The following is a 21734-nucleotide window of genomic DNA, read 5'->3' as shown; positions in this document are numbered from 1 at the left end:
CATTACCCCAAGTGAAGGAGTTCAAGTACCTCGGGGTCTTGTTCGCGAGTGAGGGGACAATGGAGCGAGAGATTGGCCGGAGAATCGGAGCAGCGGGGGCGGTATTACAGTCACTTTACCGCACCGTTGTGACGAAAAGAGAGCTGAGCCAGAAGGCAAAGCTCTCAATATACCGGTCGATCTTCGTTCCTACCCTCACCTATGGTCATGAAGGCTGGGTCATGACCAAAAGAACGAGATCACGGGTACAAGCGGCCGAAATGGGTTTTCTCAGACGGGTGGCTGGCGTCTCCCTTAGAGATAGGGTGAGAAGCTCAGCCATCCGTGAGAGACTCGGAGTAGAGCCGCTGCTCCTTTACGTTGAAAGGAGCCAGTTGAGGTGGTTCGGGCATCTAGTAAGGATGCCACTTGGGCGCCTCCCTAGGGAGGTGTTCCAGGCACGTCCAGCTGGGAGGAGACCCCGGGGAAGACCCAGGACTCGGTGGAGAGATTATATCTCCTCACTGGCCTGGGAACGCCTCAGGATCCCCCAGTCGGAGCTGGAGGATGGGGCCTGGAGAAGGGAAGATTGGGGTTCCTTGCTGGAGCTGCTGCCCCCGCGACCCGATCCCGGATAAGCGGTAGACGATAGATGGATGGATGGATCACTAGACAAGGAAACAATGGATTAATTAATCAAAACAGTGTATGATCTAGACCAGGGGTGGGGAACCTCAGGCCTCCGGGCCGTATACGTCCCGCGAGACCATTTGATCCGGCTCTCGAGGTAATTCATAAACACACGCAAAACAAAGACTAGAATAGAACTAGAATAAATATCTAGAGAGCAATAGACGGGAAATTGACTGTTTTTCCTATAAAAACATGGAAAGGTAGATCAGTAGACCACCACACCAAGAACAGACTATTCCACCACTGCTGTGCAATTATCACTGCCATTTACAATACTCACTTTTTTATCATTTGTGCAATTATCATTGCCATGTGCAATATTCACTTTATTTTCTATCACCAAGTACCACTTGGTACTCAAATTTGATTTGATTTGATTTGATTTATATTATTTTTTATTCTATTTAATTATTGTGTACTGCCTTTTTACTTCATATGTTCTTTTGCTGTGACAAGATACATTTCCCTGTTGTGGGACTAATACAGGATTGTTTTCTGATAAAACAGAAAGATACAAGGATAAAAAAGTTGCTTTTTTGCACAAAAAAGTTCAATGTATGGGCTGTGTCTAAAATTCTTTTTGCAGAGATTATGAGTTCAATAATTAGTTATATTATGATATAAAGAAGTTATGATATAAAAAAGGTTCCCCACCCCTGATCTAGACTATGGCAATATTTTGTGTTCACTGAAAAGCACCCAAACAGTTGGTACACCAGTTATAACTGATACATAACAATGCCACCCTAAGAAAATCACACAGCCCAGTTGAATGCAGGTTTCAAAATAAGGCTCACTAAGTAACAACAACTTGAAAACTTGACTACTGTACCTCCTGAGCCTTAGACGCCCCATTTGCTTTTCATTATGGTTATGTGTTTTCGTCTGTGCTTATGTGCTCTTGTGTGTGTGTTTTGTTTATGCTATCAACCTGCTGGGGCTTGCAGATGGAATTTAGCCTGTCTGGCTAAATCTGTTCACAATTTGCATTGTCCTTTCTTAAATATAATGAACATGAACATAAACAAAACAAAACCGAACTAAAATAATCTGTTATAGCAGAGAGAATTTTGTTTCGTTTTTCTTTTCTATTATTTTTCTGCTCTACAGTCCAATCCAGCAGGTGGCCGTAATGCACTGCCAACCGCAAATTAAACCCAAAGAAGAAGACAAGGCACAATAAGTGAGAGAAGAAGAAGACGGGATCCATAGACGTTACTTTGTTGTGCTTCCTGTCTGAGTAAGGTCTTCGCTAGTTGTCAGTAAACTCCAGAAGGAAACATGGATGTGTTCCAAACGTCATACTGCACTGTGTTGGATAAAAATAACCGGTCTAAATTTATTTTTTACACACGCACGAACAACGGAATATGTAATATTTGGTGAGTCGAAGTTTGTGTTAAAAATGAACGCAAATGTGACCTCATTAGTGTTTCAGAACGGAGAGAATGCTAACACATCGAACAGTCTAATATTCGGCTGCCTATCAGGGAAATTATGTTTGTGTTAGAACATAAAACAAAATAGAATTGTTGGTAAACTCTAAACCGTGGACATTTCACACAATGTTAAAAGTTAGGGTCGTTTATAGAGCTCAAACCGGTCAACACGGTAATAACTAACGGAATACAACGTGAGGCTCGAAGATTCTTAGTATGTAGACATAATCCTCCAAAATCGATCATGTAATCTTTAATTGTACTCTCAAAGTAATGTCAATTTACCTGTAAATTAGGAAACATGTTTCACAAAACTGAAACTGCATTCATATACAATTCTCTCCTTTAAAAGAGTGCATCAAGTTTGGTAGGTCTTCCTGTAGGTACAAGGGTGTACACCATTATGAACAAATGCAATACAGGGCAATGAATCAAGTCCGATATGATATCCAAGAGATGATCCTTTTCCAAAGGCCTGTTGTTCACTTTTAGACATTGTCAGTAAGGTGTTTATTCACACATTTATTATGAGACTGTAATGAATTGTTTGTACATTTATATCAGTTGTCTTCCCTTTGTAAGGACGTTGTTAGTGTGATGTAATGCAACTGTTTTCATCATCACATTCTTGTTAATCCTATGGAGTTTGACAGATGCTGCTAATGTTTGGAGCTCAGAGTACACCAAGGACACATTGCACCAGTTTGTGAGTTTCACCTGCAGACCGCTGGGATTTTTACACTCAGTGCATCAGTTTCCCCTTTATGGTAATTGGTTAACTATACTTGTTTGTTTAGGGACAAACTTTTGCCTTGAAATCTACTGAGGACTATATCCTAAAACTCAGGTGAGATATAATATGTTGTCCTTTAAAACCACTTTGTATAATATGAATTATTTCTAGCAAGACGCGGAAATTCAGTGGTGCCAGTAAAGCTGCACAGCCTGTGTGTGTGTGTGTGTGTGTGTGTGTGTCATAATTCAGGCTAAATATTATTCTGTCTGTCCCTCAGGTCGGCCTGTGGTAGTGGAGATGTGTCTGTTGTGGTGCAGGACTCCAGTGCAGAGCTCCATGTGAGCTCCAGTCCAGTCCAGGTTACCTTATCCAGGCTGGAAGGCCACCAGGCTGCAAAGGAACTGAAGGAGCTGCTGTTTAGGATGGCTGACAGCCTTACTCAGGCTGACAGTAAATGTACTTTTATTTTTGTGACTCATTGCATTTGTTTTACATAGATTACGAGGTTTGATCTTATAATAATTAAATATTTAGTCCCATTGGAGTAGGAGTTAAACTCATTGTGACTTTGGATTCAATGCTGACTGTGTTTTTTAATTTCCCCCAGGTGGATCCCCCTCTGTCAGTCACCAAAATCACCAAAGGCGGCCCGCAGGTATGTTTCTAAAGCTGTATACCAAAGGGTGTAATTTTCACTGGGGATGGGGTGTCGTTTTGTTTTCTGCATGCGAATAAATGTTTCTTTTTATGAAACACATTGCAATAGGATGTTTGGAACACATGCATGTTTCCTTCTCACTGCCAACTAATGAAGACAGAAAGCACAACAAAGTCCCAATGTACAGACTCACAGACTTTGAGGGCTTAGGGCTGTCACACTGGCAAGCCTTAGCCAGCCCTATAAGCTTTTATCGACTTTTTGGGACAACCTGATAATAATTTGTATTTTGTACGGTGTCCTTGGGTGTCTTGAAAGGCACCTCCAAATAAAATGTATTATTATTATTATTATTATTATTATTATTATTATTATTATTATTATTATTATTATTATTATAATGAGTTGCAGTAATCCAGCCTTGAAGTAACAAATACATGGACTAGTTTTTCTGCATCATTTTGAGACAGGATGTGTCTTATGTTTGCAATGTTACGTAGATGAAAGAAGGCAGTCCTTGAGATTTGTTTTATGTGGGAGTTAAAAGACAGATCCTGATCAAAGATAACGCCGAGATTCCATACGGTGGTGCTGGAGGCCAAATTAATGCCATCAAAGACGTTCTATGTTATTAGAACATCAAACATCAAAAAGTTGCTAGACATCCACGTTTTTATGTCCTTAAGGCATGCTTGAAGTTTAGCTAATTGATTGGTTTCATCTCAGAATCAGAATCAGAAATCCTTTATTAGTCCCACGATGGGGAAATTTACCTTGTTTACAGCAGAACAATTAAGTAAAGTGACGAGTACACAATAATTAAATAGAATAAAATAGAGTAAAAGTAATATAAGTACAAAGTTGCTGATAAAGAGTTGTAAAAGTAAATATTGAACATTGCAGTGATAATTTCACAACAGTGGTGGAATAGTGTGTTCTTGGTGTGGTGGTCTACCAGGGGCCGTGGTGATTGTACAGTCTGATCGCTGCAGGGAGAAAGGACCTACAGTATCTCTCCGTGAGACACCGCGGGTGAAGCAGCCTGTCACTGAAGGAGGCGGACAAAGTGTCCTGTGTCTAGCTTGATGGATAGATATAATTGGGTATCATCCGCATAACAATGAAAGTTTATAGAGTGGTTCCTTATAATATTGCCCAAAGGAAGCATATATAAGGTTAATAGAATAGGTCCAAGTACAGAACCTTGCGGGACTCCATGATTGACTTTGGCTATCATGGAGGATTTATCGTTAACACATACAAATTGAGATCGCTCAGATAAATAGGACTTGAACCAGCTTAGTGCGGTTCCTTTTATGCCAACACAATGTTCCAGTCTCTGTAGTAGAATGTCATGATCAACAGTGTCGAAAGCAGCACTGAGGTCTAACAAGACAAGAACAGAGACAAGTCCTTTGTCTGATGCCAATAGAAGGTCATTGGTAACTTTCACCAGTGCCGTCTCTGTGCTATGATGAACTTTAAATCCAGATTGAAAAACTTAAAATAAACTATTATTATGTAAAAAAATCACACAACTGTTTTGCGACTGCTTTCTCAAGGATCTTAGCGAGAAAGGGTAGGTTAGATATCGGCCTATAGTTGGCTAAAACATCTGGATCAAGACTGGGCTTTTTAAGAAGTGGTTTTATTACAGCTACTTTAAAGATATTAGATACAGGTTGATCATATTTAATAACGAGGTGTTAATTAAGGGTAAAAGACTCGGTGAGAAAGAGGAAGAAGATATAAGCCACTGTGCGATGGTGACTGTTAGAGTGAAGGGTGAGAGGCTACTGACGCTAAGAGTCTGTGTGTCCACACATGGCTACTTATAATGTCATCTTCAGGCTGTCTCACAATGATCTATTTTATTATGTGAAACAAATGAACAAATTAGGATAGTTTAACAAACATTCCAAATAATAATTCAAATGAGTGTTTCTTCATCTGTCCATTGTTCACACTGAATCTTTCTCAGACAAACATAAGCATTTAGCACAATTCCGTCTGTCGCACCTCGCAGTCCTTAGGGTGTGAAACTTTAGGAGGCACTGATGGCAGGTGATGAATCTTTCTTATTGCAGGGAGAGTGTGTGTTTTGGAACAAGTTTAAAGTTAAGCAAAATCCATTTTTTGTTTCCCAGTTTTACAGTTTCAGTTTGATTTGCTTACTAAAATCTACTTTAACAATATCCTTTGACTGTCCAGCTGCTAAAATCCCAAAGAGAGGAGTTCAGAGAAAAATGTTGATACGCTTATCTTGGGTGCCTTCAATTATTATTGTATACTGTGCTTCGTTGACATTGATTTTGGCTCTCAAGCTACACTAAGCTGGGCTGTGGCTGTATTGTGCAATTATGTTCTCAGTATTGATGATAATATTCCTCTCATAGCCGTCAAAGACCGTGAAGTGCTCTGCTGACTAAAGATGGAAATATAACAAAATGTCATTTTATGTAGTTATTGTGTATGTTTAATTCAATTGGATGCCCACGCTCTGAGTTGAAGAATTTGGTTATGACAGTCTATGTTCATTCTTAAATAATACCTGATCACTATATGTGGAGTATATTAACAGAGAAGAACATGGAATAAAGGTGTCAATAAAAAAATAATAATAATAAAAGAAGTGTGTGTGTGTGAATTCCAAATGTTTTTAGCAGTCAGGAATAGTTTTAAACAGTAATAGCTATTGTCAGACTGTGGGATAAAGCACACAAGAAGCCTAATTCTCCTTTACAATAATTCCCTACATGTTAATAATCCGGTAGGAAAACTCATTGAGAAATGATATGCATTAATTAGGATCAGTGTTTGATATTGAAACTTCTGAACACTTGTGGATATTTCATATTAAGATTTAGTATTGTTTGTATTTTGCTTGTTATCTGCAGAGTTGACCTGAGGAATACAGGAACAGGCTTGTGGTTGTTTGATGTTTGTCCCACCAGCTTACAGTGATGATATGTTTCTCCTCAGAGTTTGAACCCCAGCAGCAGAATTGTGCTCCATCAGTGGCGATGAAGAAACTATTTCCAGGGGCTTCTCTCATCAACCCAGGAACTAAAAGGTACAATGTGTCATCCATAAACCTCTAACGGTACCCACATTATTTAGATATGTGTGAACCATCCTGTGTGTTCATCCTGTTTTGCAGAAAGCGACAGGCGACTGGCGTGGCCTTTGATGATGTAGATGAAGACTGATCCTTTTTCTCCTCAATGTTCTCACTGCTGCACAACCAAAGATGAATATTCTTTGAATCCACTAACACAACATTTAGTAAAAGTAGTAGAAGAAGAAGATTTGGAACATTTGTACATATTCAGGTATTTGCAGACTAGATTTAACTTTTCCTTGTGTGGTGTGAGGGTCTAAGGACAGAGGCGGTCGTACTACCACTGAGACAAATGTGTCATTTGTGATATTGGGCTATATAAATAAATATGATTTGATTTAGACATTTACACCCATCTTTACTTTAATGGGGACATATTAAGTTCATTTTCAGGTTGATACTTTCTACTAGAACATGCTTTAATGTTCAAAAATCTAATAATTTTTCTCATACTGTCCGCCTGAATAGACTTTGTTTTAGCGCCGGTCTCTTAAAGCCCACCTCCCCAAAAAGCCCCGTCTGCTCTGATTGGCTTGTGAAATATGTGTAAAGGGTAGTTCTCAAGCCTTGGGTGGAGATCTTCAGATGGGCAGCGTTATATTGTAAAGAGCATGCATGTGACATAGGAAGGGGAGCCACATCTGAATGGTTTCTATGTTTTCTGACTTGGTTGACTTACTTCACAGTTTGTGGGTTGGTAGGCGCTCCGGTACTTAAATGTATGTGCACCAACACTTAAAAGTGAGTTTTCATAATATGTGCCCTGTCATACAACAAAATAAAAGCATAACCATCAAGCACAAAGCTGTTCATAAACGACTGTTTAATCATACATGAGCTTCAATGTCAGATGTTTTGTCCAAATGAGAATCTGATGTTTACATTCCAAAAATATATCATAAATAATCCACATTAATTATAGAGCAAAAGTTAAGACATTTTTGAAATATTGTGTTATGATTACACATAACTCCAGTGGTTGCTGGTGACATGATTTACTGCTTCCTTGTTTGAGTCATCCCACTAAAGTTTAAGTAAAAAAAATAAAATCAGTGTTAAATAGGTTTAATGAGTTTTTTGTTTTCGACTAATATAATTAATTTAAATATATTTCAGCCATAAACTTACCTCCAGCTTTACATTCTCAGTTAAGAAAGAAATGACAAGTCATTTTTCCCTTTTAATGATAACCCCTTCAAGTAGGAAACCAGCGCCATAATAATCACCAAAGATGCAATTAGCTGTGAAAGAATTAGTGAAAGTTATTATTTTTTGACAGGACAGGTTACAACTCATGAAAGACCAGTTAAAAACCACATGCCAACGTACGTCAGAGAAACATCCATGTTTTTGTAAATGTGGATAATTTGCACATTTTGAGTTCTCCAAATTCGATAAAGAATTACAAATACGTCATAAATCATAAAACATAAATGTGTTGTACCCAAGTAAAAACAATAGATTGTTCTGATCTGAGAGTTTCCCTTAGTATCACAGTGATGGCAGTGCATTTATTGTCAGGGAATATAAGCAGAGTTCACTGCCCTTTCAGACTGTTACATTGCTGATTACCTTCACTGGAGATAGTTATTATCATTATATTATTATTTTACACTATGTCCGGTTTGTAGACGATCTTCTACAACAATGATATGTAAAAAGCACAAAAGAGCATTCAGTAGAAAGAAACCAAATGTACAGTCAAAACAAGTAGATAGAAGGGAGGCACCATCAGGGCAATAACCATGCCATGTACATTCTCTACATGTCTGACAACAGCTCCTGTCCACACCTGGCACTTCCCAAGGTGCATTTCACAAGGGCCCACTTTGGTTACATAAGGTAAGAAGCGGGTATAACCAACTCAAAGTAACCTGTGCTGCCAAATACTGCAGTGCTGAGTTTAACAATCACTAACCAATGATGTGTTCATTCACTAACAAAGTTAGCTAACCTGCTGTATTCATCAGCCATTTAGTGAGATACATTCTCAAACAAAAATAAATATGGAAACATTCCAGGATAAAGTCTTCAAACCCAATACAAGTGCCCCTGCTGCCTTGTCTCCACCTTCAGGCTGGACTCTGCAGGTGGCCTCTGTCTGTATGATCTGACCTAAACCACATTACTCCTGCAGGGATTAAACATTTGAGGCTGAAATACTGAACTGTTCCATGGTACAGAGAGTTTTGGTCCTCTTCAGGGTTAAATCAGCAGATCTGTTCTTCCTCCAGACCTCAGAGCTCAGAAAGACGGGTGGGGGTTTTCTTCCTCTGTTACTCGCCACGTCTCTGATCTTTAAGGTGCTCATTTCAACAAAGAGTGTCTGTGTTGAAGGAGAGCTGCACCTGCCAAACACACATCCATATATACTGTAGGTTATCTTGTGCAGCAGCAAGCAATAATAAAATAAGAATCATGCAAAAAAAGGTGCAACCAACTATTTTTACATGTCAAAGTTAATTTACTCGTCATGTTTAGCATGTGAAAACGGTTGTATAATGTTAGGATAATGGACATTTTGCTCGGGCTCCATACTTGACTAGACCTGAAAAGTGCAAGAGAGACGTGCCCTGACTGAAACTACTTCTCTGCCAGGTTTGTGCAGGAAGTCCTGTGTCACGTTGGTGACGGTTCTCTGACCAATCAGTGGTCTGCAGTGTTTAACTCCACCTTCTATTATCTTCTCAGCTCGCTTGGAACCTTGCATGAGGTGGTACTAAAAAGTACCAGATAACAGATAACTTGAAATACAAAAAAAGTGAGTCAGTCATGTTGAGTAGAGCCGTGCTGTGCAGTACCGTACCACGCAATTAGGGTAAGGCCGCATGTTCTATTTTTAGTAGTTTATAAACTTCATTGTGATTTGAATTTTTTTTCTCATCCGCTTTTGATTTCGATGATCGAAATTGAAAGTGACACAAAATGGTGACACCCTAATATATTTATGTACATTTACATACTGCTATATTCTCAGGAAAACAGACAGTGTTAAATGCACGTTTGCAATTTTTCCTTTTTGGCTGCTGCACCTAAAATCCTGTGTACATGTACATGTGTGCTTTTTCTGTCGCTCATGTTTCCTACAAGATTTTAATAAAATAAATAAATAATAATAATCCACCCACCCTCTCCTCTTCAAAGCTGATGAGTCCTTCATCATCGTCACTCTCCAGCTCCTCGGGCGCCTCGCTGATCAGAGCGTTGAGCTCCGTGTTGGCCGGCCGAGACTTCAGCAGGTTGAGGATGCGCTGAAGGGGGGATTGACCACCACCCGGGGGAGACACTTCCTGCTGCTCCAGGTTGTCACTCTGCTTCTTGGCAAAGTTGACAAACACCTGAGCAGAAAAAAAGGAAATTTATTTTATTAATTCATTTGAATTAATTCTTTCCGTGTTGAAGTCCTGCAAGAAGTCGAGCCAGAGAGACACGTTGACTCACATTGTCCAGAGTAGTCTGACTGACAGAGTAGTCCTCAATGCCCAGCACCTCCACCACCTGCTCCATCTTACTGAAGATCTGAGCCAGGGAGATCCTCTCAGATTTCAACTGGTACTGGACCTTGGTGTGGTGACGCTCCTGCAAATATAACAACAGGCTTAATGTCTGAACACTCTCCAAAAAGAAGGATACAATAAACTTTGAGGCATTTAGAAAAAAAATAAAAATATGAAATGGAAACTATTGAACAGGAAAAAAACAAACTAGAATAACTGCCCCGCAGTTGTTTGCCTTCATTAACCAGTCAAGTTTACGTCCAAGTCCATCCATGATGTCATCACTTCATCATATCCTATCAGATATTTGTTTAAAGTTGTGATAAGAATTCTTGATTCTTGGCCAAAAATGTTTTTTGTGATGTCACAGTGACCTTTGATCAAAGCTCCTCCTCCTCTGCTGGGATGGTTGTGGGACCCTGATTCATATGCTGTGGCACTGTCCTGCAGTCAAGTCCTTTTGGACAGAAGTGTTTCATACGATTTCAGAAATAATGAATATAAACCTTTCACCTTGTCCTGTTGTTTGCTTGCTCGGGCAAAGGGCTGCACAGCTAAGGTCAGTAAAAGACAGGAAAGTTGTAGGCTTGGCCTTTTTGGCTGCTGAAAGAATGATTTTGCTAAAAGAATGATTTTGTTAAATGTGAAGATTCCGTAAGCCAAAAATGTTTCTTAATGGAAACATGGTTCTTTGATTTTTATTTTATTAGTATGGAACAAATAGATGATATGATCAGCGATACTAAATACAATTCTGGAATTAATTGGGATCAAATTTGGGAATCCATTTCAGCCCCGCGTATCTTCAGTTATTACAGACTAAGCAGCACTACAGTATGCGAGTATATTTTAAAAGCTTGGTTCCCCCTAAACAGAGCACACACTATGATTACTAATACTACTGTTAATCCCCTTCTTATGTTTTATATTGTTGTATAATGTGTCATTCTATACTTGTGTGTTGTGGTTTGTTTGCTTCATGGTTTGTTTACTTTTTTGTATGTCAATTAAAGTGTTTAAATAATAACATTTCAAAAACAAGTAGACGATTTGTCCATTCTCAACCCGTTCGTTTCTTAGGGCTGACATTTGAACAATCAGGGTGGGGTGGCTTAAACTTGATCTGTTGCTTGGTGCGTAGCAGGTCGTGTAGTTCACTTACTGCTGCTGCTGAAAAACAGATTGGTAAGAGTGATGAGACTAAACCACAGAAGTAAAGCTATGGGCTGTAGAACCAGAAAAACAACTTAGTATGTAAAGACGTAAAGATCTTCTGTGATAACATGCACTACAAACTAAACAGTGTGACAAACAAATGATTTGCAATATTTCTCACTTTAACACATCAATAAGTTAATCTAATATGTGAAGAATGCTGCGCTAACCTTACTGGATGTTCACTCAAGTCTTGTCATTACCAAAGGGAAACTCCTTCTTTCACAATGACGTTTTTGATCCAAAGCACCTGTCTATAAGACTTTCTAGACTTTGTAGAAAATAAAAGTAAAAAATACTGGGCACCTGAGGGAAATCAATCCTTTTTCTGTGGCTCACTGGATTCACTGGTACAAAGCACAGAGGCAGCTGCAGTAATCTACCTTCAGTACAGCCTCAGGGAAGTTTCTGTTAAAGAACCGAACCACCTCCTTCACATTGGAACTGCTCTTGGTCCGCACTGTGATCATGTAGCCATCCCCAAACCTGGAACATGATCATAGAAACATGATTGCCAAAGTTGTTTTCAAACAAAGAAAACATTTTCTTGTATGATAAGCACCAGTAGCAACTATAATATAACATATAACAAATAGTAGTCATTAAATCACAAAAGGAAGGAGGAGCTTTATCCTGACCTGTTCTTGAGATGTTGGATGCTGCCCAGGCATTTAAACCTGCCGTTCACCATAATGCCAAGTCTGGTGCACAGAGCCTCACACTCCTCCATGCTACAGAGAACAGCATGAAATATTATATTAAGCTACTTAATACTTGAAAATACTTAAAAGGAAATCGAGAAAAAAAAAAGTTCTAATGATCTATTGTGTAAGTCTGATCTAAATAGTTTTCTCTCCTGTGTTTATGACTCAAGAATGTTTTTTTTTGCAAGGATAATCTTTCTAAGTTGCTTAAATCATTTTTTAGTAGAACTTCGTCCTCCTACCCATCCACCCCCTTACCCAAACCACTGCCCACTTCCTAAACTCAATTAATTATTGTATACTATATATACTAAATATATGTGTAGTAGCCATTGAGCATGTATATCCATATGTCTTCTAATGTATGTCAATAATTACAGCTACAGCTACTACAGCAAGAGGGTCGTGCATGCCAGTCTGTGAAGTAACACTGTCCAGCTGTTTTAAGGTCCCAGGTGAACAGGCCCCGACTGGAATAATAATCAAGAAACTGTCAAACAGCAAATAACCCTGGATTACTTAACGCTCATTTTCATCTCATCAAGTTAAACATTTCTGTCTATAACATTGTGCATCAATAAAAGGGAACATCACCCAAATATAATTATGGTTTGGACATTCACTCACTGGATACGGGTCAACATTTTTCACCTACTGTTGGAACATTGGAATCACATTGACCATCACTACAATATGTTTTACCAATTCAAAAACAATGTTTTATATTATGCAGAAAGTGAATACAAGAGGTGCAGTTAAAGTATACTGTAGATGCAATTGACATTGTATTTAGCCTGCATGAACTAAATTATGCAGCAGTTCAAAATCATAATAACCAAAATATATTCATATTCTTCAGAGCAATTATGGGGAAAAAACCTAAAAAGAGGTTAGCATAGTTAAATTAGCACACTACGAGAAAAGTTAGTGCCTGGTGAGATTAAAACGGCTTCATTAACCATTAAAGGATACTTACAAATGTGGCTTTTGCAACCATTGTCCTGATGTAAAGCAATGTAAGCAATTCAGTGACTTTAAGACTAATGAGGTGCGTTTGTACACAAAACGCAGGCCACAGCTTATCCAGGACTAAATGAAGAAGTGACTTCAGTCATTGTAATTGCTCTGAAACATGTGGCATTCTGCTGTTGCTGATAATGACGATATACTGTATTTATATTATATTTATATTATATTCATCTCTCTTGTTTTTTGTCTTGATATGTATTCATGTTGTCTTATTCTGTACACATTATATCGTTACCTTCTACGCGTTTTTGGATGAGTTAGTGGTCTCAATTTGCATTTACAACGGTGAGTTTACTGGCTTTTGGTTGAGATGTTTACGATCAGCTTGTATCCACAAAAGGGGAAACTATGTGCTTAGGGTTACACCCTGAAGAAGGCTTTGTCAGTTCACCAAAACATGAGCAAATTCAACTAATGCGCTCTTTTAGCGCGTTCATGCACAACAGTGGTAGTGGTGAACTCTTGTGGCCGAAATTAGTATTACAACAAGAATAATACAATAAATTAATTCACATGCCAAAACTTCGTTGTTTTTTTTACCACTTGTTTTCACAGATGAACAGATTATTAATTAAGCAACTTAGAAAGACTATCCTGGCAAAAATGGAAATCATAAATACAGGAAAGAAAACAATTTAGATCTCCAGAGTTTGTTGTTGCTTGCCTTTCAGGACTTTCTTACTGTGGTGAAAAAGAAGTCAAAATAAGTGTCACGGTGTGGTGTAGGAGAGGACCCGAAAGCAGTTTAGCAGACGATATAACGAAAAGCAAGCCTTTAATATAAACAAAAGCTGAATCCAAAATAACAAACAAACATAAACCGAGCAGGACACGAACAGGCTGAGCAGGACACGAACAGGCTGAGCAGGACACGAACAGGCTGAGCAGGACACGAACAGGCTGAGCAGGACACGAACAGGACACGAACAGGACACGAACAGGACACGAACAGGACACGAACAGGACACGAACAGGACACGAACAGGACACGAACAGGACACGAACAGGACACGAACAGGACACGAACAGGACACGAACAGGACACGTAACATGAACAACGAACCCACAAAGAACACTGAGACAGACAGAGATATATACACAGACACTAAATGAGGGAACGAGACACAGCTGGGAGAGAAAAGGCAAACACACAGGAGGAAACTAATGAATGTAACGAGACACACCTGGGGGTGAAAGGCAAAAACACAAGGGCAGGAAGTAGAAACAACAGAGAACAGGTAATTAACAAAATAAAACAGGAAGTACAAACACAACACAAAACATCTAATGAACAGGCAGATTGTTACAATAAGTCACAACAGTAAAGACATTTCCAGCAGAATTCCACTGAATGTGAGGACTGAGGCTTCTCACCTGTGTGATGTCAGCACGACAGAACGTCCAGTCTTGATTATGTCCAGGATTAAATTCCAGAGGAATCTGCGGCCCTTTGGGTCCATGCCAGTGGTGGGCTCATCCTAGAAAACCCACAAAGTACAGTCAAGAAGCTAAACTAAACTAAAGGTTAACTAAACCGTACCGTAGTTACAGTTTACTCTTATTGTAGCTGCTGTTGCCATTCTACCATGTACACATGTACAATATGTTACTCAACAAAGTAATGGCAGATTTCTGGTAACACGATGACATTACTAAAAAGTAGTACAGCTTGGAGGTCAAGCTTAAAGTGAACACAGTGGTGGTAATAATCCCTTATTGACAGGAAAACCGTTGGTCTACAAACTGCGATTGATGTTTACGGATTGTTTGGTAACAATTTTACTGTTTGCCATCATTTATTTTTTCATATATTTATATTCCATTTTTGCCAATAAATCCTCCTAAATCCTACACACTGCTGTTTTAAACCGGCTTACTTACTTACACAAGAGGATTTGAGGAGGCAGCTGCCCACAGTGGTCCATGATGCACATATTATTTGCATGGAACATAAGTAACTTGGTTATTAAAAGGTCCAGCGTGCAGAATTTAGGGGCTTTATTGGCAGAATTTAAACATAATATTTATACAATGAACATTGTATAAGTGACTGAACAGCTGTAAGTTTGTTAATTAACCTTAAGACATGTTTAAACTGTTTTGGTGTTTTGTGACTGAGCCTGCGAAACTATTGGAAAGAAAACTATGTTTCCATTAATGTAACCTGACAATAAAAACGGTGTTTTCTTGAGCTAAGAATGAGCCCTTCATATCTACATAGGTCTTCCACTGTGCGGCTCCGCATGTTTCTACAGTAAATGGTAAATTAACCACTCAAAGTGCTTTCACACAGAGGCAGAGGCTACCACCATACCACCATACACCACACATGCTCAGGAGTGCTAAACATTCACACACACCGTGGTCAAGCCATTGGGAGCAATGGTGTTCAAGGACACATGTTGACCACAGGGGCCTTGGGTTGAACCGCTGACCCTCCTACTGATGGACGACCACTCTACCTCCTGACCCACCCACATAACAGACAAACTAAACGCTGGCTCTAGATAAGGCCTTTCTTTTTTTTGTTACCTGACTGAGTAGATGCTCGTCTGAATAGGTTTCTATTAGCTGTGTTCCTAAGAAAACCTTCTCCTTCCTGCTTCAGCCCCTAGCTCCTCCTACTCTCGAAGCTCTCCTCCAGGAGGATCTAGCTGCTTTCTTTGAAAGGATTTCTTTGAAGGATTTCTTTGAAAGGATTTCTTTGAAAGGATTTCTTTGAAAGGATTTCTTTTTTAAAAGAAAGTCTGAAGGACCTCAGAAATAAGGGAGTCAGGGGTGAGCTCACTGTGGAAAGGTTACTAACATCCCAGATATATTGGAGTTGTAAGAAGCCTGGCCAAAGGGATCATCTTACACGTGACACCATTATAAACGTGCTGAAAGAAATGTTCTATTTTGCATCAGACACTAATCGTCTCAAGTGAGACTTCTCAACTGTACTGAAGTTACGGTGTTGGTGAAGAGGTGCTGATTACAAAGTACAAAGACTTAGGTTGTAGAAAATGAAAGATTGGTGAAATTAAACAATTTCTCCTTTTACATTTAGTTTTTGTACTAATGCTAACTCAGAGTGTACAGCATATAAAACATCCATTCAAAGTTCTCACCAGGAAGATGAGTGAGGGGTATCCAATCAGAGCGATGGCAGTGGAAAGCTTACGCTTGTTACCTCCACTGTAAGTGCTGGCAGGCTTGTCTGCATACTTTGACAACTCCAGTTTTTCTAATGCCCACTGCACCACCTAAAGGAGGTAAAGGGTAATGTCAGTCTGTGAGGACAATTCACCCGGCTTAGGGTGTGGAAGGGACAGAAGTCCCTTCACTGGTTACCAGTAGCTGCCTAAATCTGAATTTATTTCTGTATGTAGCACTTACATTGGTTTCGCTTATTTGAAGCTAATCTTGCTGTTCTGTTGTATCCTCATGATTGTTTGCACCGATTGTGTGCTTTGGACAAAAGCGTCAGCTAAATGATCTGTAATAATGAAGTTGTGTGAAGATTTCCCACAACTGAACAAATAGTGGGTTAGGTAGAACTGTGTGTGTGTGTGTGTGGGGGGGGGGGGGGGGGGCGTCCTAAATGTGGAAAGACAAACGTGGTAACTTTAAATTAAACTTAAAATACGTGTGTGTGTGTGTGTGTGTGTGTGTGTGTATGAGTCTGTGTGAGACCGACCCTCTCCTGGTCTTTCCAGGGAATCCCACGGAGGCGAGTGTAGAGCTCCAGATGTTCTCTGGCTGTCAGGTCGTCAAACAGAGCATCAAACTGTGGACAGTAGCCGATACTCTGCTGCACACATAACAGGTCCTTCAGGATACTACACACACACACACACACACACACACACGCACACACACACACACTGAAATTTCTGTTTTGTGTCACAAAACGCTTGCTAACTGTATTACTCAAACGTATGTCGATACTAAAAAGCTTTTCTGGTTCCACTCTTTCAAATTTGCTTCCATTCAGCCATAAAATAATTAGTGGGGTCCAATACTGAATTTGGGTGAAAAGAACATTCACCAGTTCATCCCAAAGATGTTGGATGGGCTTGAGGTCAGAGAGGCATTGTTATGTTGAAACAGGGAAGGGACAAACACAAAGTGTAAACACGAAGTTTGAAGCACACTTAGGGGAGAATTAACAGACAATGGACTGCAGCTGCTGACCGCTCTATGAATTGTGCATCACTTGCAACCCTCTTGTCAGGAAGGGCTACGGTCGCAGCTGGCAGCTAGCTAATCTGAGGCATGTTGTCGCAATCAGAAATGGAAATCCATTCCATGACGCTTGTGACGAACATTTCTATTGCTTACCTATGTAAGCAATAGAAATGTTCGTGAGTGATTGTTGCAACCTAGACCATAAATTGTATGCTGTATACACCTCAACACTCTGCTGAACTGATGATGTTTCTGCTGCACAATATCAGCACTGACAGGTGACCGGTCAAATACTGTACTGCAAAGCATTCCATGATGGTGCCACATTGAGTCGCTGAGCTCCTTAGTACCAACAATCATGTCCATGAAGTCTTGAACTGCAGATGTTTATCAGTGGAGATTGTATGAATGTCTGCTTGATTTTATACACCTAATTAGGCAAATAAAGGAGTGTCTGCATACGAACATTGGCCCACAGACTGTGCTTTTTCTAACTGATGTGTGTTTCTAGTTTGTATTCTGTACAGCTGAAAAGTAAAGAATACAGAAGAACACATGAACATTAAAAGTTGTTTTTCTGGCACCGACCTGTTTCCGTTAATAAAGGCCTCTCCTCCAGTGGTGGACTCGTCTCCTGTTAGCATCTTGAAGGTGGTGGTCTTCCCGGCTCCATTCACTCCCAGCAGTCCAAAACACTCACCAGGCCGGACGCCCAGACACAGTCGGTCCACTGCCAGGATATCACCCATCTTCCTGGATTTATAGACCTGAAAACATGAAGATATTAAAGGACCATGCCACTGTTTTAGTAAGTTTTAGCTCCTTAACAACAAATCATTTATTGTGTATTATGTATAATGGTTGTTTAAACTTAAAGGGATAGTTTGTAGTTGGTTGGTTATGAAGGGGGGTGTTGTTGTATCAGTTTGAAAACAGACAAAAGTACGGCACGTAAGTAAAGAAATGTACTAATGTGTGCGGGGGCATCAGCAAAACTGATTATAACTAAAAGAAAGGCTAAAACTATCTTTATCAGTTTAATTTACAGAATATTTACACCACTTAACCTTGCTGTCAGACAGCTCTTTCCAACTGAAGCAGTTATCTATGCTCACTTCTAAGCCACCAGACTCTATTGACAAAACAAGTCATTTTACCATGTAAAACATGGGGGTTGCTGGTGTACTGCTGCCTTGCTCGGTTAGTTTATTAAATATTTTAAAATATGTTTTGCTGCCCATCCACAGCAGTACATTGCTTAGCTTCCTGTCCCCACTTTAAACAATCATAACTATTCCTTTAGTTTGCTGTACAGGCATAGCTGGACACACAACTTAAACATTAGTGATGTTCGAGTAAAATGTGCAATGGTATACACATTTATGTGAAAACAAAATTGTAGCCGCTATGGATTTTCTAAATGTTGATGCTGAATGGTTAAACCTTTGTGAGATTGTCAATCTTCAGCTTGTCGTTGTCGGCGTCTCCTCGCAGCACTCTTCGTCTCTCACTGGCCACGTCTACATCATCATCGTCTATAGGCTGGCAGCTGACTGGCACCCTCCTGAATGGAAGGACAGGTTAACGCACACATTATTTTCAGTTATGTCTTTGGTGTTCCTTCTTACACTCAGCATGTCCACTGTACCTCCAATTCAGATAGTGATATAATACCTACATTTCCTAAAATGTCTTTTAACAAACACCAGAGAGCAGGTATAATCATAGTTGGTTGCACCTTACTGTGGAGTTCACAGGTAGGTGATAAGGGTGTAATGGAAAGCTACTTTCACTATCTGTATATATTACAACAAAATATAGTATTTGTATTACATTCGGTGGGTGGGCCTGTTAGAAATAATTTAGCCTGCCCCTTTTTCTTTGTTAAATTGTTTTTTAATGATTCCATTGTATAACCCTAACCCTAACCTATACCCAAATGAGGATGTAAACATGATGGATGAGGATGAGGATACTTAAAGTAAGAGGAATAAAACACCTTTTTTACATTTTGAGATAAAGTCATCAATCAATCATCAGTCAATCATTACTACAACTGCAAACACAACTTTCTTGTGATTCCATTGCATCATTTTATAGTATAGTATAGTATATACTGGTATAGCATCTTTGATGTATAATTGTTGATTGTAAAATGGCAGCTCTAGAGAGGAAGGCACTCTTTTATTCTTACAGCTCACACACTCAGACGTAAACACAAATCACTCACGGGGGTTTCCTGAGGAAGTTGTACTGGCAGAGGATGGTGATAAGGAAGCCAACAAAGCCTTCGATTGTCATGGCAACGAGCCCTCGAGTGACAATGTCCCACTCAAATGGAGACTTCATCTTGTCAAACTGGCCTGAAACACACCATTTACACCAACTTATATTTTTTTACTTAACTCTCAAGATTCTTTCAAAAACAGTTGTCTGAGTCAAAAGTAAAAGAATTACAGGTCATCCTAAGGCAATCTATTTTTATTTTTTACTGTCAAAACATCTTGTAAAAAGATGCAAACCAGCAATGAAAGTATACAACTAAAGAAGTTAGTGATGGATGTTTAATGATTGATGTTTAATGATAGGCGTTTACTGATTTATGTTTAATGATAGGTGTTTAATGATAGGCGTTTACTGATTGGTGTTTAATGATTGATGTTTAATGATTGGTGTTTAATGATTGGTGTTTAATGATTGGTGTTTAATGATTGATGTTTAATGATTGATGTTCAATGATTCATAGTTCCATCCATCTATCCATCGTCTACCGCTTATCCGGGGTCGGGTCGCGGGGGCAGCAGCTCCAGTAAGGAACCCCAAACTTCCCTTCTCCGGGCCACATCCGCCAGCTCCGACTGGGGGATCCCGAGGCGTTCCCGGGCCAGTGAGGAGATATAATCTCTCCACCGAGTCCTGGGTCTTCTCCGGGGTCTCCTCCCAGCTGGACGTGCCCAGAACACCTCTTTAGGGAGGTGTTACTACTTCCTTACTAGATGCCCGAACCACCTCAACTGGCTCCTTTCAATGCAAAAGGAGCAGCGGCTCTACTCCGAGTCTCTCACGGATGGCTGAACTTCTCACCCTATCTCTAAGGGAGACGCCAGCCACCCGTCTGAGAAAACACATTTCAGCTGCTTGTACCCGTGATCTCGTTCTTCTGGTCATGACCAAGCCTTCATGACCATAGGTGAGGGTAGGAACGAAGATCATCGTCCACTCACTCGCAAACAAGACCCTGAAGTACTTGAACTCCTTCACTTGGGGTAAGGGCTCATTCCCTACCCGGAGTAGGCAATCCACCGGTTTCCTGCTGAGAGCCATGGCCTCAGATTTTGAGGTGCTGATCCTCATCCCAACCGCTTCACACTCGGCTGCGAACCGATCCAGTGACTGTTGAAGGTCACAGACCGATGATACCATAAGGACCACATCTGCAAAGAGCAGCGATGAGATCCTCAGGCCACCGAACTGCAACACCTTTCCTCCATGACTACGCCTCGATATCCTGTCCATGAAAATCACAAACAGGATTGGTGATAAAGCGCAGCCTTGGCGGAGGCCAACATTCACTGGGAACGAGTCCGACTTACTGCCGAGTATCCAGACACAACTCTCGCTTTGGGCGTACAGGGATTGGATGGCCCTCAGAAGTGACCCCCTCACCCCATACTTCCGCAGCACCTCCCACAGTATCACCCGTGGGACCCAGTCATACGCCCTCTCCAGATCCACATAACACATGTAGACTGGATGGGTGTACTCCCAGGCCCCCTCCAGGATCCTTGCGAGAGTGAATAGTTGGTCCGTTCCACGACCAGGACGGAATCCGCATTGTTCCTCTTCAATCAGAGGTTCGACTATCGGCCGAACCCTCCTTTCCAGTATCTTGGAGTAGACTTTACCAGGGAGACTGAGAAGTGTGATACCCCAGTAGTTGGCACACACTCTCTGGTCCCCCTTTTTGAATAGGGGAACCACCACCACCGGTCTGCCACCCCCTAGGCACTGTCCCAGACTTCCACACAATGTTGATGAGGCGTGTCAACCAAGACAGCCCCTCGACACCCAAAGCCTTCAGCATTTTTGGACAGATCTCATCAACCCCTGCGGCTTTGCCACTGTGGTTTGGTGTGCCATGTGTTTGACTACCTTAGTGACTTCCATTAGGGAAATTGACGATGATTCCCCATCAGCTTCCAGCTCTTCCTCTACCATAGAGGTAGAGGTCAGTCGGATTCATGAGTTCCTCAAAGTGCTTCTTCCACCGACTGATAACCTTCTCAGTCGAAGTCAGCAGGGTCCCACCCTTGCTGTATACAGCTTGGATGGTTCCCCCAGATCCAACTGGTAGCGCTCCACCAGTTTCTGCTGCCCGGGTCTGGTCCATCGAGGTCCCTGACCATCACTGCCACCCGGGTGACAGCGCACCCGACCCCAGCGTTTTTTCCCGTGAGTGGTGGGCCAACAGGATGGATGGATGGGAGGCACCA

The 21734-nt window shown here is 40.6% G+C and overlaps 2 protein-coding genes across 4 annotated transcripts in view; one reads left to right on the top strand and one right to left on the bottom strand.

The window, feature by feature from the left end:
- Positions 1-1867: 1867 nt before the first annotated feature.
- paxx (PAXX non-homologous end joining factor) lies at positions 1868-7430 on the top strand. 3 transcript variants are annotated; one of them, XM_029440236.1, is made up of 7 exons: positions 1868-2054; positions 2765-2817; positions 2909-2958; positions 3125-3303; positions 3455-3502; positions 6488-6578; positions 6666-7430. In XM_029440236.1, exons 1-7 carry the CDS (start codon positions 1958-1960, stop codon positions 6712-6714), a joined length of 567 nt encoding a protein of 188 aa, XP_029296096.1. In that variant the 5' UTR covers positions 1868-1957; the 3' UTR covers positions 6715-7430. The 3 variants fall into 3 exon arrangements, with proteins under 3 accessions (XP_029296096.1, XP_029296095.1, XP_029296097.1); XM_029440235.1 differs by having other exon boundaries at positions 1869-2054; positions 2757-2817; XM_029440237.1 differs by lacking the exons at positions 2765-2817; positions 2909-2958 and having other exon boundaries at positions 1869-2054.
- Positions 7431-7432: 2 nt separating this feature from the next.
- The window catches only part of abca2 (ATP-binding cassette, sub-family A (ABC1), member 2), a 96852-nt gene continuing 82550 nt past the window's right edge, over positions 7433-21734 (bottom strand). Inside the window, 11 exon segments of the mRNA XM_029440234.1 lie at positions 7433-8974; positions 9755-9964; positions 10068-10205; positions 11722-11824; positions 11977-12069; positions 14446-14549; positions 16182-16316; positions 16751-16892; positions 17830-18008; positions 18685-18805; positions 19472-19604. Coding sequence (XP_029296094.1) covers positions 8939-8974; positions 9755-9964; positions 10068-10205; positions 11722-11824; positions 11977-12069; positions 14446-14549; positions 16182-16316; positions 16751-16892; positions 17830-18008; positions 18685-18805; positions 19472-19604 — 1394 coding nt within the window. The 3' untranslated portion in view covers positions 7433-8938.

The sequence above is a fragment of the Cottoperca gobio genome, chromosome 9 (assembly GCF_900634415.1).
Source record: "Cottoperca gobio chromosome 9, fCotGob3.1, whole genome shotgun sequence".
Classification (NCBI taxonomy): Eukaryota; Metazoa; Chordata; class Actinopteri; order Perciformes; family Bovichtidae; genus Cottoperca; species Cottoperca gobio.
This window is presented reverse-complemented; position numbering and strand designations above follow the sequence as displayed.

What these genes read in the sequence shown, in the direction of transcription:
- paxx (XM_029440235.1), top strand. Translation starts at nt 1,954, where the DNA reads ATGGATGTGTTCCAAACGTCATACTGCACTGTGTTGGATAAAAATAAC. An exon ending in AGGACACATTGCACCAGTTT is followed by an intron (nt 2,818 to 2,908) that starts GTGAGTTTCACC and finishes TTGTTTGTTTAG; the next exon opens with GGACAAACTTTTGCCTTGAA. An exon ending in GACTATATCCTAAAACTCAG is followed by an intron (nt 2,959 to 3,124) that starts GTGAGATATAAT and finishes TCTGTCCCTCAG; the next exon opens with GTCGGCCTGTGGTAGTGGAG.